The sequence below is a fragment of the Penicillium hispanicum genome (genome assembly GCF_028827665.1).
Source record: "Penicillium hispanicum strain IBT 35686 chromosome Unknown utg000002l_segment0_segment0, whole genome shotgun sequence".
Lineage (NCBI taxonomy): Eukaryota > Fungi > Ascomycota > Eurotiomycetes > Eurotiales > Aspergillaceae > Penicillium > Penicillium hispanicum.
Window position 1 is genome coordinate 406,616 of NW_026623194.1, and position 13,324 is coordinate 419,939.

Below are 13,324 nucleotides of genomic sequence, written 5' to 3' on the forward strand. Positions count from 1 at the left end.
CTCCGTTGTCGCACCTTTCACAAGGGTCGTCCGGTCAGTCAGGGCAATGATGTTGCTAAACATAGTGAGTGGCCGTGTGTCGGAAATAGGAGTCAAGCAGAATGGAGCGAAACCGACTGTGGCAACTCGAGAGAGTAAGGGCACTCTTAGATGGATGATAGGGTCGATCGTGAGGTAAGTCCCGGGGATTTTCAACCTCCAAAGATCTCGAACGCGCCCAAAGCTGATTCACTCTTCCCTCTATATAGGCTGTTTATTTGGTATACTCTCCTAACGCCATTTTTTTGGTGTCCTTCGAACTTGTCCGACTTGAACAATTCGTCTCCTCGAGTCTGCAAACCGTATTTGATTGCGCGGTCACATGTGGTGCCCCATATCGCACCGTACTACGACGCGTATGCTGCGCCGTACATCGAACACGCTCGCCCGTATGTGGAGGTTGTCAATCAGCATGTTTATACGCCTGCCTCCAAGATCGCTTATGCCGGGTATGACAAATATGGAGCACCAGCGTGGCAGCACGCTCAGGCATACGGAACGGCGCAATGGGAAACTCGGGTCTCGCCACAAATTAAAGCTGCCCAGGACAAAGCACATCAGTTGTACATGACTGAGGTTGACCCTTATGTGCAACAAGGGGTTGCCGTGGTGTCGCCGTACTATCAAAAGGCCACTCACGCCGCATTCACAGTGTATTGGGACCATTTGGTGCCTTTCTACACTCGGTCACAGCCCTTCATTGGCAAGACTTACGCCACAGGCCATACAATATTGACAACACAGGTCATGCCTGGTGCACAGTACACATGGTCATCTATAGTCTACTTTGCAAACAGCTCGCTGTGGCCTCAGATCACAGGCCTCTATTCGGAACAGGTGGAACCTCAGCTGGTGAAAATTGGACAGCGTCTGGCAAGCTACCGAGAAGGCAAACGATTGCGTTCTGTGATAGAAGATATGGACAGGTATGCACAGAGGGATGATCGACAGAGAGGCGTTACTTTGCTAACTCACTTCTTTATCAGCACATCTGAACCATCTGTATCCTCGACGGTTTCTACTACCGAGGAAACTGCCCACGCCTCAACCAGCCTGTCCACAATTACCACTACTGAGACTCCCTCCCCCCACCCAACTCTCTCCCCTGAACAGGAAGCGGAACAAGCCCGTGACCGTATCGCGTCTGACCTTCAGCGATGGCAAGATAAATTTGCAGTTGCAGCCGACAAGGGCATCGAGGATCTTGAAGAACGCCTTGAGGAAGTTGTGGCCGCTCTTGTTGCAAGTAGCGCCAACGGCCATGGGCAAAGCCTCTCCAATGCCCTTCAAGCGGTTGCTGCGCAACAAGTGGACGGCATCAAGTCTCGCATTGATGAGCTCGCGGGATCACTGCCCGAGGAAAATGCTCCTGAAGCAGAGGAGTCTGCTCGGGATCAGCTGGTCAGCGATATTCGAAGTTCCGCAATCTCAGTGAGAGATCGTGCCCACGCTCTGCGGGAGTGGTCTCTTTCGTTTGATGCCGAACTCATGCGCCGTGTTTCCGCTGCTGTCAACTCGACTCTGGATGTCCTTGACAGTATCCGTGACCTAGGTCTGCAGGAAATCGGCATGCGTTGGGCTTGGATGGATGGCGTCACTTACAAGGATTGGGCGAGATATCACGCGCTCAAAGCTCAACTCGAGGATTGGCGCAATGAAATACACAAGATCGGTATGAACCACAAGTCGGTCACTGAGGCTAAGGCAGTGGCCACTACTATTCTAGACAGTGCCATGGAGCTTGCCGAGCATGCTGCCAAGGAGCTTGTTAGACTGAAGGATGTCGGCTTCTGGAAGATTGCTGCTCGTGAAGTCAGCGACAATTTCGATACAAGAACCGAACCGCCTCCCCCACGGCCGATACCCGTTGACGAGCCTGATGAATCTAGCGAGGATTCCGATATTGAAAATGACGAAACCGTTGATGAAGCCTCTGGTAAGCCCGTTGCATCTGCTGCCTCCGAAGAAGAGGATGATATTCAAGAAATCCCTGGGGCCGATTCAAACGAGTCCGCAGTTGGTCAGTCTGATATTACATCAGACTCTAAAACCACTGCGGAAGTTGCTCCGGATTCCGAGGATGATGAGACAATCTCGAGTGGTAGAATTGAGGATGAACAACCGATCTCTGCGAAGCCCGCCTGGGGCGTCGCTGCTGCCGATGCGAACTCTCCGCAGGCGCCTATTATTGACGACGATGAGGATAGTCAAGAGAGGATTCATAATTTGGCAAGCCAAACCGCCGATGCTCACTCACAAGCCAGCTCGTCCTTTGCCGGTTCGACTGCCAACGCAAAGATCCTTTATGATATTGCCAAGTCGCAAATAATGGGTCAAATGGCACAATCAAGCGCCCCAGCCCACATCCAGATTCTTTCTTCAATCGAGTCTGCCTATTCCGGCGCCGTTCAGTACGCAACCGAGGAGTTCGAGTCACGCATTGGTGCTGTGAAGGCCACGCCCACCCCTTCATCTGCTGGACCGTTGGTCCGCATCTCGTCTATTGCATCATCTCGATTGAACGAGGGTCTCAGCTTGGCTTCCGAACAATTGGCATCGATTCAACCAATAACCTCTGCACCCAGCTCCGCTGGACTCCAGCCTTTCGTGCTCGATGCTCAGCGTCGCTACTACGAGGCCGTTGGTCTCGCGCACGATCATTACACCGCTTTCGTCTCTACGGCGTCTGAGGCAGTTTATGGCACACCGACACCCGCACCTGGCCCTCGCAGCTTCCAGGACCTCGTCGATGAAGCTGGATCTCAATACGAGCAGGTTTCTTCCTTGGCTTCTGCCAGTCTAGCTGCTGTTGTGGCGTCCGCCAGTTCCATGGCCTCGGCAGTAGATGACGGCAAATCTCAAAGTATCATCGATGATGCTTTCTCTAAATACAATGCCGCTCTTTCGGCTGCCTCTTCTTCCCTGTCCATGGCGTCTGCATCGGCTAGTTCGGCTCTGTATGGCACCACTACAGGACATCTCGAGGCCCTCTCGAGCCAGGCATCTGAGAACTGGGAAAACCTCGTTGCCAAGGCGAGCGAACAAGTTTATGGAACTCCTGCTCCGTATCTCGAGCAGGTGATGCAGGGGCAAATCCAGCGGTTTGGGGCAATCCAAGCGATCGTCTCCGAGCTGCTCGTTGGCAAGCAGCCCCCATTCACTGAGAGCGTGATGAGCAAGCTTCGTGAGGTTTATGAAACGCCATACGCGACTGCAGCTTTTGCCTCCGCATCTAGCTATGCTGGTGAGGCCTTCCAATCAGCCAGTTCTGCTGCGGATGCCATCATCACCGCTATTCCCAGCGCAGATGATGTGATGAAGAATGCCAATGACCAACTTGGTGCTGCTGTGGAGGCTGCTAGTATCGGAATATACGGTACTCCCAAGGGTCCTTACGAGCGGGCCACGGATGCGGCTGCTGACGCCTATTCTACGGCATCTGTGCAAGTCAGCAGTGCAATTTACGGCAAAGAGTCTAGCTACATTGATGTCGCCCAGGATGCTATTGCGGAAATCCAATCCAAGGCAAGTGCTGCCATCTATGGGGGAGAGCCTGGCGTAGTGGAGAGCGCGAATAGTCGTCTCGCTGCTGCTGTCGAGAGCGCTCAGTCCCGACTAGCTGATTTCACCTCCAGCTCGAGCAGCGTCGCTTCTGAAGCCGCTGAGACTGCTGCATCTGATGTGGATGGATTTCTTAGCAGCGTTAAGGGTGCCGCCTCTTCGCTCAAGGATGAATTGTAATAAAACTATCCGGGTATTCGTGAAACTGTGTGGATGATCTATTTCTGCTATTTTCTTGTCTTTGTTTTGACACCGACTCTGTTCTATTCGTTCATGTCGCTCGCAAATTGGGCTCCTTACCGACGACTTGCCATGCTCGATTTCTCGATGCATTATTCCCCATATAGTTTGTCACGACGGCAATGTTCATGACCTACAAGATGCACAATTCTATCTCGTTTTCTCTCCCATTTTCGGACTCTCCTTTTTGTTCCTTATACCTGCCGTCGCTTCTGGAGGCTCTGGTCAAAGCAGAAATGCAATTTTCGTGAATAATGAAACACGTTGAAATGCCATGAGCAGCTCCTTGCGTGTTATGTAAGAGGGCGAGGTGGCCTTGACTTGAGCACCTGCGCAAGCTGATAGAGTCGGTGACCAGCCTTACGGTCCACAGCCCTTCACAGCCCTTCAGAGGCCCTTGAGGGTTTCTCCGCGAGGGTGCGAAGTGGGTCTTGTGTTCCTCGCCAATATTCGACCGCTAATGCCACCACTATTCTGTGAATACCAGAAGCAACCAGATACAGTCCATTCCTATGCAGATGTCTCCACATCGACCGCTGCAGAAAAGCTTACCGCGCTGCTCGGTGCTTGACTTTATCGCCTCTCTTCTCCCTTTTCAATTGCGTCTTGCTCTTTGATCCCTCATAGTCGCCCTCGTCATTGCCACCCCCCATGCCGGCGAAGCCCCTTTTCACACCCATGACGGTGGTGTAGACTAGGTAGACTGAGTAGACAGGGACCACTGCCCACAGCCACCAAGCACGGTCGTTGAAGATGCAAACAGCTACAATGCAACCTTGTGTCCAGTATAGCACATCCCACATGTACTCCGTCAGACCAGTGGCATTGAGGTCCTCCCCAGCAGAGCGCAGAGAACCATCTTCGTTATAGCGTGGACGCCCTACCCGATCGAGATAGAACTCAATGGCAAGAGTCGGAGCCGCAAAGAAGAAATACGGCTTCAGGGAACGGGGCCGGTTGAAAACGTGGTGCAAGAAGAGGAAGAGGATATGCAGTGCTGCCGAGATAAGGTGGGTGCGGTTTAACACAGCTGTGTTGCGAGTTGCCAGTGTCTTGGCTGCTTTCTATTGCAGTGTTAGACCATCTATCAGCACATTTCACAGCCCAAGCCAATGCAATGGCAGGCTAATGAAGCTTACTTGGGCCATCTTGAACGCAGACAGATGTGGTGTCAAACAAGTTCACGAATACCGACCACTCGACCACCAGAAGAACGGTATTGTGATAAAATTGAGATCACAATAAAGTCTGGTGACTTCAATGACCCCCAAAATGAGATCAAGCGTCAAAGAGCACGAGGTGCACGAGTGAAGAAGACAAGTCGATCTCCAGCGATTGTTGCCCTCCACGACACACACCGCCCGGCAGAATGGGCAAGCACTGGCGATGCAACCAAAATAAGACGGCGCGAACTACGCAACAACCCTCGACAACTTCCCCCGTTGACAACCAGGAACCAACACCATGGCCGTGTCGCTGTGAAAGACTCATCCTGGGTCTACATACTATGTAATCGGCTGGTTGGTCCTGTGTGTTCTCCCCTCCTACCGTTTCCGGCGTTCAGTTTACATTCCCTCCGTGCGAACACCGTTGGCGTCCCGATCAAGATCGGTTGAAGATCCTTGCTCCAAGACGAAACAACATTGCCAACCTGGAGTCTTGACCAGCGCTCATGTGTGGTGGGTATTGATGGACTGTTTCGCTTCTTTGCCCGAGTCGACATCGCGTGTTTCCTCCCCGCGTCTCGAAGGGCTGACACAAAGCACCGGGCTTGAAAGCGTCGCCGCCAACATTGAAAGAAAAGAACTTCAAGGGTCGCAGCACCACAGGGATTGACCTCCTGCTTCTACACCGTTTTTCCTCCCTACCCTCGCCACCTCGCGTGTTTTCGCCCCGCGCCCCTCACCACCATGGCGCTCTCTACCGGCCATGTCGCTGGCCAGTTGCGGCACCTGATTTACTACCACCTCGATAATAACCTCATGCGCAACGCGCTATTCCTCGCGGACCGCCTTCATGCCTATGAGCCAAGATCTTACGAAGCACAATACCTCCTAGCACTCTGCCACTTGAACAGCGGAGAGACCAAAGCGGCCTTGGAATACAGCCAGAATACAGGCTCCAGGGGCCTACATATCGGCTGCGCTTATGTGTATGCTCAGGCATGTTTGGATCTCGGGAAATACTTGGACGGTGCAACGGCGCTGGAGCGCAGCAAGCCGTCTTGGGTGACTAAGAATCACTGGAGTAGGTTCTAGAAGTGATTGCCATTTAATCGCATCCGGGGCTCACCATGGAGTACAGATAAACACAGCGAAACTCAGCGACAACATATGCCAGATGCTGCGGCAATGTTCTGTCTAATGGGGAAATTATACCAGGCCCACAATGACTTGAACAAGGCTGTTGAATGTTACGTGGACTCGTTGAAACTGAACCCATTCATGTGGGATGCTTTCTTGGGTCTATGTGCAACTGGTAAGTCTCGCTCTTGGAAATCGTAAATATTGGAGGGAAAGCTAAATCGAGATCAGGTGTCAATATCCGAGTCCCTCACATCTACCAGCTTAGCCCAGAGCTTCTTGCCATTATGTCGGAGACTCCTGAAAGTATGGAAGCCGTGTCTGACCACTTGAGCCCCACGGAAGGGGTTTTCCCTACTCAAAGCACGGGCAACTCTGGATCTGATCCTTTCATGGCGCCCGCATCACGCGGTGATGCAGATGCCACCTACGGTAGTAACGCTCTGTGGGAGAAGCTAAATGGAAGCTCGGTCAGCGTCGCTTCTGTACCGCCGCCAGTGATTCATGAAGGCATGGAGACTCCAGGGGCACAGAGCAGCGGTTCGGAGGAGTTTCGTATTGCAAATGGAGTCACTGACCCAGAATCTGCCTGGGAGCCACCATTGGCACCGTCCAGGAGACCCCGACCTATTCAGTCGATGAGCCTGGACCATACTGGCCAACCGCCTCCGAAAATGCGGCCAACGGGTATTCGACCCCGGACCAAAACGAGGACAGAGCCAGAGGAACCACCCGTTGCGCCAACAGAGAGAGAACCCCCACCTGCGCCACGGATCGGCGACCGCAAACGTACTGTCTCAGGCCAGGTCGCCCACCCTCTTCCTCCACAGCCGACTGAACCTGGTGCTCCCCAGCGCCGCAGCGTCCGGCTATTCAACCAGATAAAACCCACGACGAGCAAGCTTTCAAACAGCACATTAACTGGCAGAGATGGCCGAGAGGTGAAGAAAGTAAGGAGTGCAACTTCCAAGAGCCGCAGTGGGACACATTCTACTGTTGGCCGTGTCGTGAGTGGCAACCGAAAGCCCATGGAGGCACCAGACCATGATGGCAAGGAGTACCGGGCTACGTCTGTGCCCCCTGTGCCGCCCGTTCCCAAACATGTGGAGAAAAACAAAGAGATTGAGGCTTTGAACTGGCTCTTGGGGCTCTTCACGAAGCTTGCTTCTGGATACTTTGCATTGAGTCGTTACAAGTGCCCAGAGGCCATCCAACACTTCAATTCGCTCTCACAAGGCCAGCGTGAGACCCCTTGGGTTCTATCCCAGCTAGGCCGAGCCTATTTCGAGCAGGCAATGTATTCTGACGCCGCCAAGTACTTCTCTCGAGTTCAAAACTTAGCACCCACTCGACTCGAGGACATGGAGATCTATTCGACCGTTCTCTGGCACCTGAAGAACGATGTAGAGTTGGCTTATCTAGCACATCAGTTGCTCGAGGTGGATCGACTCTCACCCCAAGCATGGTGTGCGATTGGTAATTCGTTCTCGCACCAGCGAGATCATGATGGTGCTTTGAAATGTTTCAAGCGCGCAACTATGTTGGATCCCGAGTTCGCATATGCATTCACCCTTCAAGGTCACGAGTATGTCGCCAACGAGGAATACGACAAAGCTCTCGATTCCTATCGCCACGGCATCAGGGCAGATACTCGGCACTACAACGCCTGGTATGGATTGGGGACGGTGTATGATAAGATGGGAAAGCTTGACGAAGCTGAACAACACTTCCGCAATGCATCCATGATCAATCCCACGAACGCAGTCCTGATCTGCTGCATTGGTCTTGTTTTGGAAAAGAATGATAACCCGAGGCACGCTTTGGTCCACTACGAGCGGGCCTGCTCACTGGCACCGCACTCGGTGCTGGCGCGGTTCCGCAAGGCCCGCGTGCTCATGAAGTTGCAAGAAAACAAGTTTGCCTTGGCAGAATTGAAAGTCCTCAAGGACATGGCTCCTGATGAGGCCAATGTGCACTATCTACTGGGCAAGTTGTACAAATCGCTCCATGACAAGGCCAATGCCATCAAGCATTTTACAACGGCCTTGAACTTGGACCCTAAGGTAGGCAGCACCCCTTACTTAGCTATATCTCCAACTCGCTTTTCTCTTTTCTTGTGTCTAACTCTTACTCTACAGGCTGCGCAGTTCATCAAAGATGCAATGGAATCGTTGGATGATGACGAAATGGAGGACGACATGGCGTAGACCTTTGACGCTCCCGGTCTCGTGGCTTTTTGTTTCTTTGCGCTTGATTTGGGGTCCCGTTCTTACGAACTCGGCGTTATTGGACCTTTTCTGCACAGCATCACGGGGGAGTTCTTTTCCAGGTCTAGACCGGCATCAGGCATGGTGTTTTGTACATTAGTGTGAGATTTGGACATCACGATGATGAACCATGGATGCACCAGCATAATTCATTATTGTTATGTGATTGGCAGACTCTGTCACTAGGGGGGCCACGTTTATCCTGTAATGATCGACCACAGACCTGCCAATAACCCATCTGCATTTGAAATCCCCCTAGTTATAAACTAACTAGTTAACTAGTTAGTTAGTTCTCCTCGAGCGTCTGCGCGATGCCGTCATCGGCCGCGGTCAGCTGGCGGTGAGTCGGCGCGGGCAAAAAAACGGCGCTTCACCTCCGCAGTCCCCCAATATGGCCCTCCTTGACAACCCAATTTCTCCCGCATTCCTCAAGGCTGAGGCCACGCTCCGGTGATCCAGGTAGAGTCCCTCGATTTTCAATATTCCCAGAGCCTTCCACTGACTAGAGACTTTCAATAGTCTGGTCGTCGATCCCACCACCATGTCAATTGGTTCCTATATTCTGTCGGGCATCAGCTCGTTCGTGGTAGTCACGCTGTCACTCTTCGCCATCGGACAAAAGGTGCCGCGTGCAGCCTTCGCAGCCCGCTGTCTTGCTGCCTACGGCTCCCTGCTTCTATGTGCCGCCTACGGCGTACTCGCCTCCATCGTCCTCCGGCTCGTCGGCTACGGCCGAGTCTCGCAATGGGCCACCGCCCGCAGCTTCAAGTGGGTTATGCGCCTCACCACCGGCGTCCGCTTTGACATTGTCGAAGGCCAGGAACACCTCTCTACCCGCCCGGCCGTTTTCATCGGTAACCACCAGACCGAACTGGACGTTCTGATGCTCGGTGCTATCTTTCCTCCCTACTGCAGTGTCACTGCGAAGAAGTCACTGCGCAACATTCCCTTCTTGGGCTGGTTCATGGCCCTCTCGCGGACGGTTTTTATCGACCGTGCCAACCGTGAGACTGCCATGAAGGCTTTTGATGGCGCCGTCGACGAAATGCGCACTCATCGCCAGAGCGTTTTCATTTTCCCAGAGGGTACGCGGAGTTACTCCGATGAGCCGACCCTGTTGCCTTTCAAGAAGGGTGCTTTCCATCTTGCTGTAAAGGCCGGTGTGCCTATTGTGCCGGTCGTTACTGAGAACTATTCGCATGTCATGTCGCCTCGCAATTGGCGTTTCAATGCTGGTGCAATCAAGATCAGGGGTAGGTTTTCCCTCTTCAATTCGGGGATTGCCTTGTGTTGAAGACTGATTAAAATGGCGAATTGCTAGTTTTGCCTCCGATCCTGACCAAGGATTTAACTACAGCCGATGTGGATCAACTCACTCAGTCGACCCGCGACTCCATGCTCAAGACTATTGTGGAAATGGCTGGTGAGGATGAGAACGAGGTCGAAGCTTCCAAAGCGAATGGTGTCTCGAGTGCTGTTGAACTCTGAGACCTAGACTTTGGATAAATACTAAAAGCACCCTTCTTTTGCCCATGGAGCAATGTCATTGTTCCCGCAAATACTGGGATCGGCTACTCCCCAAGGGAGGCTTGCTACAGTCGATCTCGCACGCGAAGATCCCCGCCGCTTCTGAAGCAGTCCTCTTCCAACTCTTGCTGCTGTACATCCTCCCTTCCATTACTTGGTACATACACCCCGTTCCCCGTCACAGAGCGCTACGGATCAAAGAGAACAGACCCTGTTCAGTCGGCCTAGCTCCTACCTGGAAACCCTCCTAAGGATCTAGGGTGACCCAGTCACCGTATTGGCTTTCTTGTTAGACCGGCTACTATTCTGCTGCTCTTATTCTCCCTTTCACTTTCAGGATATCTTCAATTCCTCTACTCTCGACCCACTCCCCTTTCTTTTTCCCCAATTCCTTCGCCCAATGTATATATTCTTAGCACGACAAAGATGCCATGACCCCATTATTGTCTGTGGACTATCTAATCTCTCAGACCGGTGCTTGCTGTGGTTGCCCTGGGTTATGATAAAAAACAGTTTCGCTTAGATAGTTTATTGCTAGGATAACTACCTCAGTACACCTCTACTGATGAGTTTGATCTATTTCCTTCTTCGTAAAGCTGATGCAAATGCAATATCATAATCGTAGCTACATAAGAGACTCTATCGGTGATGAGAGAAATCGATCACACGCTTCGCTGTGACAAAGTACCCATGTCCACGGCCGCTATAACATGCGTGGATGTAACGGATATTCATCCGTGAGGGAACCTTTGTGTTAAGCACGATTGTGAGCGCCTACACTCGAAAGCACGTATCGATGGTTATCATCGTGGACGCAGCGGCCCTCAGCGCAGGCCCGCACATCGAGTTCGATGTCAATTTCCTGCATTGGGAGCCAAGGATCGGTGATGGCAAAGGGCACATGCCAGGGGTCCATGTCCCCGACTACCTTCTTGGCATGAATGGGAATGCGCAGGTTTTGTGTCTGGTCACCAGAGTCAAGCTTAATCTGCCCAGGCAAATGATGCTGGTCACCAGCCTCGGACTCTTGAGGGATCGGGCCGACGGGTGGTCCACGGCCTGCAGTCGCAACGATGTAGTCCGACTCGAACGCAGCCAGCTGAATACGGACATCGTCAATCGACCGTCCGCCCATGGTAATCTTGACTCCTTTGTATGGCGGTCCCCAGTTCTTTGGGGACTGTGGAATATGTTTCTGATCTTTGGCCTGGCCGTATGGCTTGGATGCAGGGAGTAGTTCGACGGGGTCGGGCGGAATGACATTCGTGAACTCCAGAGTACGCACCCACGGGGCTAGGAGGGCATCGCCGGTCATTTTGAGGTAGGCTTCTTTGAGGGCCCAGTAGGAATAGAAAAGGCGCACCCCAAAGCGAGCGATACTCTCCGGGGTGTCAGGCTCTGGAAAGGCTTTGGCGAGTCCAAGGTCCCGCGCTTGACGAAGGGTTGAAAGTGGATTTTTCATAGCACTGAGCTCGCGGTCCGAGAAGACTTCGCTGAATATAGACACGAACTCAACCAATTCTTCGTATGTTGTGAGACGCTTCCGCCGGTGCTCGTTGACGCAGGTGACATCGATGCCAAGTCGAGAGAGGAGGGGTGGAATACCCTCAGTAGCGTGGCTCTGGAACTTCTGCTGGTCGACAGCAATAGTTCCTGCAAGGATCGTGAGTCCTGCTTGGTGGCTAACATTGAAATCAATATGTGGCCCTGAGGGACACTTGAAATACGGCCGATTCTCGGGCAGAGCGGTGCGAGTGAGGACGATATCTTTCCAGGGCACCCCGCAGGCATGATGAATATAGAGGTATTTGAGCAGGTGGGAAGCCAGAGACATGCGTTTGTCCGCGGCGTGGTGGAATCTCTTGACAGCCTCTTGCTCGGCGGGGCTGATTACGTTCAGCAACGGAAGATCCAGACCATGGGCTTCCCATTCTCGAATGTCGATGTACCATCGAGCGAGTGTGGGAAAGCCGCGTGTGCATGGATCGACATTGAGAACTCTGACGTTGTTTTGCACAGCGTCATTCAGACTGATCTCATTGGCAGCCATTGGGTTGTGGTGGGGGATGTTTATATATTTGGAGCCAGTATATCAGACAGATTGCGCGAGAGGCCTGCAATAGGAAAGTCACCACCCAAAAAGGCCAGGCTGCCAGAGTGCCTCTATGTACGGATCAGACAGAGGATACCATGGCTCTTGCCTTATAAGAGGTAAGATGTCGTGATGTTGAGATGTCACCATAATCTATGGGGAGAACAGATCAGAACCGCCGCTTATCAGTGGAGCTATACACGTGATAAGCAATTCCCCGCGGAAAATTGGAGATCACGTGGGTAAGAGTCATATCGAATGCACTCGACGGATGCCACTGCTTCTCTTCAACTACAGAAATGACGGTCACTGTCGGGGTCCTTGCCTTGCAGGGCGCATTCATTGAACATGTCCACTTGCTGAAAAAGGCAGTCGAGCAGCACAACCCGTCAGGATGGGAATTTATTGAAGTCCGAACGCCACAGGAGCTCGCCAGATGCGACGGGCTTGTCTTGCCCGGTGGCGAAAGTACCACCATGTCTCTGGTGGCCGCGAGATCCAATCTCTTGGAGCCACTGCGAGACTTTGTTAAGTAGGTGACCTGGTGATTTTCCTCTGCACACCCGGATCTGATCTGATGTGGCGACTGTATAGGGTCCATCGCAAGCCAACATGGGGCACTTGCGCTGGATTGATTCTGCTTGCAGAGTCGGCCAATCGCACGAAAAAAGGTGGACAGGAGCTCATTGGTGGTCTTGACGTGCGCGTCAACCGCAATCACTTTGGCCGGCAAACCGAGAGCTTCCAAGGCCCATTAGATCTGCCATTCTTGGGTCAGGACGCCCCGCCATTCCCCGCGGTCTTCATCAGGGCTCCGATTGTGGAACGGATATTGCCGCACCATGAAGGTGTTCAGCTTGGTGAGATTGAGAGGGATGAGACTGTTGTTGCACCCTCCAGAGAGGTGAAGGACGAGGCAGCGAGAGCTGCGACTTCCGACCATGTCGAAGTGCTGGCCACCTTGTCAGTTCCTGCCGCTCAGAACGCCACTCAGGGACGAGACATCACTCCCGGCCAAGAAATGGGCGACATTGTTGCCGTCCGGCAGGGGAATGTCTTTGGGACTAGCTTCCACCCGGAGCTGACAGGAGATGCCAGAATCCACGCATGGTGGTTGCACCAGGTACAAGCGGCCGTATCCAAGAGAAACAAGTTGGGTCCATAGAAGAGAATTATAGAACGCATCGAAAAGGCGATTGTAAATAGGGTATCAGGTGAATAGAAATTTCCGAATTTTCTTTTAATTGAGTCCACCCCGAGGGAATAACGCCTTTTTGCCGGCACCGCTATGTGCA

General features: G+C 52.7%; 5 protein-coding genes across 5 annotated transcripts; 3 read left to right on the forward strand and 2 right to left on the reverse strand.

Annotated features, from left to right (window-relative positions):
• Positions 1–150: 150 nt before the first annotated feature.
• On the forward strand, positions 151–3,780 carry N7459_001937 (uncharacterized protein; the record flags this gene model as incomplete). Its single annotated transcript, XM_056941122.1, has 1 exon — positions 151–3,780. One exon carries the CDS (start codon positions 151–153, stop codon positions 3,778–3,780), a length of 3,630 nt encoding a protein of 1,209 aa, XP_056802977.1.
• A 608-nt stretch (positions 3,781–4,388) lies between these two features.
• N7459_001938 (SND2/TMEM208 family protein) lies at positions 4,389–4,988 on the reverse strand (the record flags this gene model as incomplete). Its single annotated transcript, XM_056941123.1, has 2 exons — positions 4,389–4,904; positions 4,980–4,988. 2 exons carry the CDS (start codon positions 4,986–4,988, stop codon positions 4,389–4,391), a joined length of 525 nt encoding a protein of 174 aa, XP_056802978.1.
• Positions 4,989–5,750: 762 nt separating this feature from the next.
• On the forward strand, positions 5,751–9,898 carry N7459_001939 (anaphase promoting complex subunit bimA; the record flags this gene model as incomplete). Its single annotated transcript, XM_056941124.1, has 8 exons — positions 5,751–6,087; positions 6,145–6,318; positions 6,375–8,206; positions 8,282–8,346; positions 8,449–8,501; positions 8,701–8,860; positions 8,930–9,663; positions 9,732–9,898. The coding sequence occupies 8 exons, from the start codon at positions 5,751–5,753 to the stop codon at positions 9,896–9,898; spliced, it is 3,522 nt and encodes a 1,173-aa protein (XP_056802979.1).
• Positions 9,899–10,599: 701 nt separating this feature from the next.
• Positions 10,600–11,987, reverse strand: N7459_001940 (4'-phosphopantetheinyl transferase family protein; the record flags this gene model as incomplete). Its single annotated transcript, XM_056941125.1, has 2 exons — positions 10,600–10,611; positions 10,716–11,987. The coding sequence occupies 2 exons, from the start codon at positions 11,985–11,987 to the stop codon at positions 10,600–10,602; spliced, it is 1,284 nt and encodes a 427-aa protein (XP_056802980.1).
• A 341-nt stretch (positions 11,988–12,328) lies between these two features.
• On the forward strand, positions 12,329–13,194 carry N7459_001941 (pyridoxal 5'-phosphate synthase glutaminase subunit PdxT; the record flags this gene model as incomplete). The annotated part of the gene is made up of 2 exons (XM_056941126.1): positions 12,329–12,561; positions 12,624–13,194. The coding sequence occupies 2 exons, from the start codon at positions 12,329–12,331 to the stop codon at positions 13,192–13,194; spliced, it is 804 nt and encodes a 267-aa protein (XP_056802981.1).
• Positions 13,195–13,324: the final 130 nt, after the last annotated feature.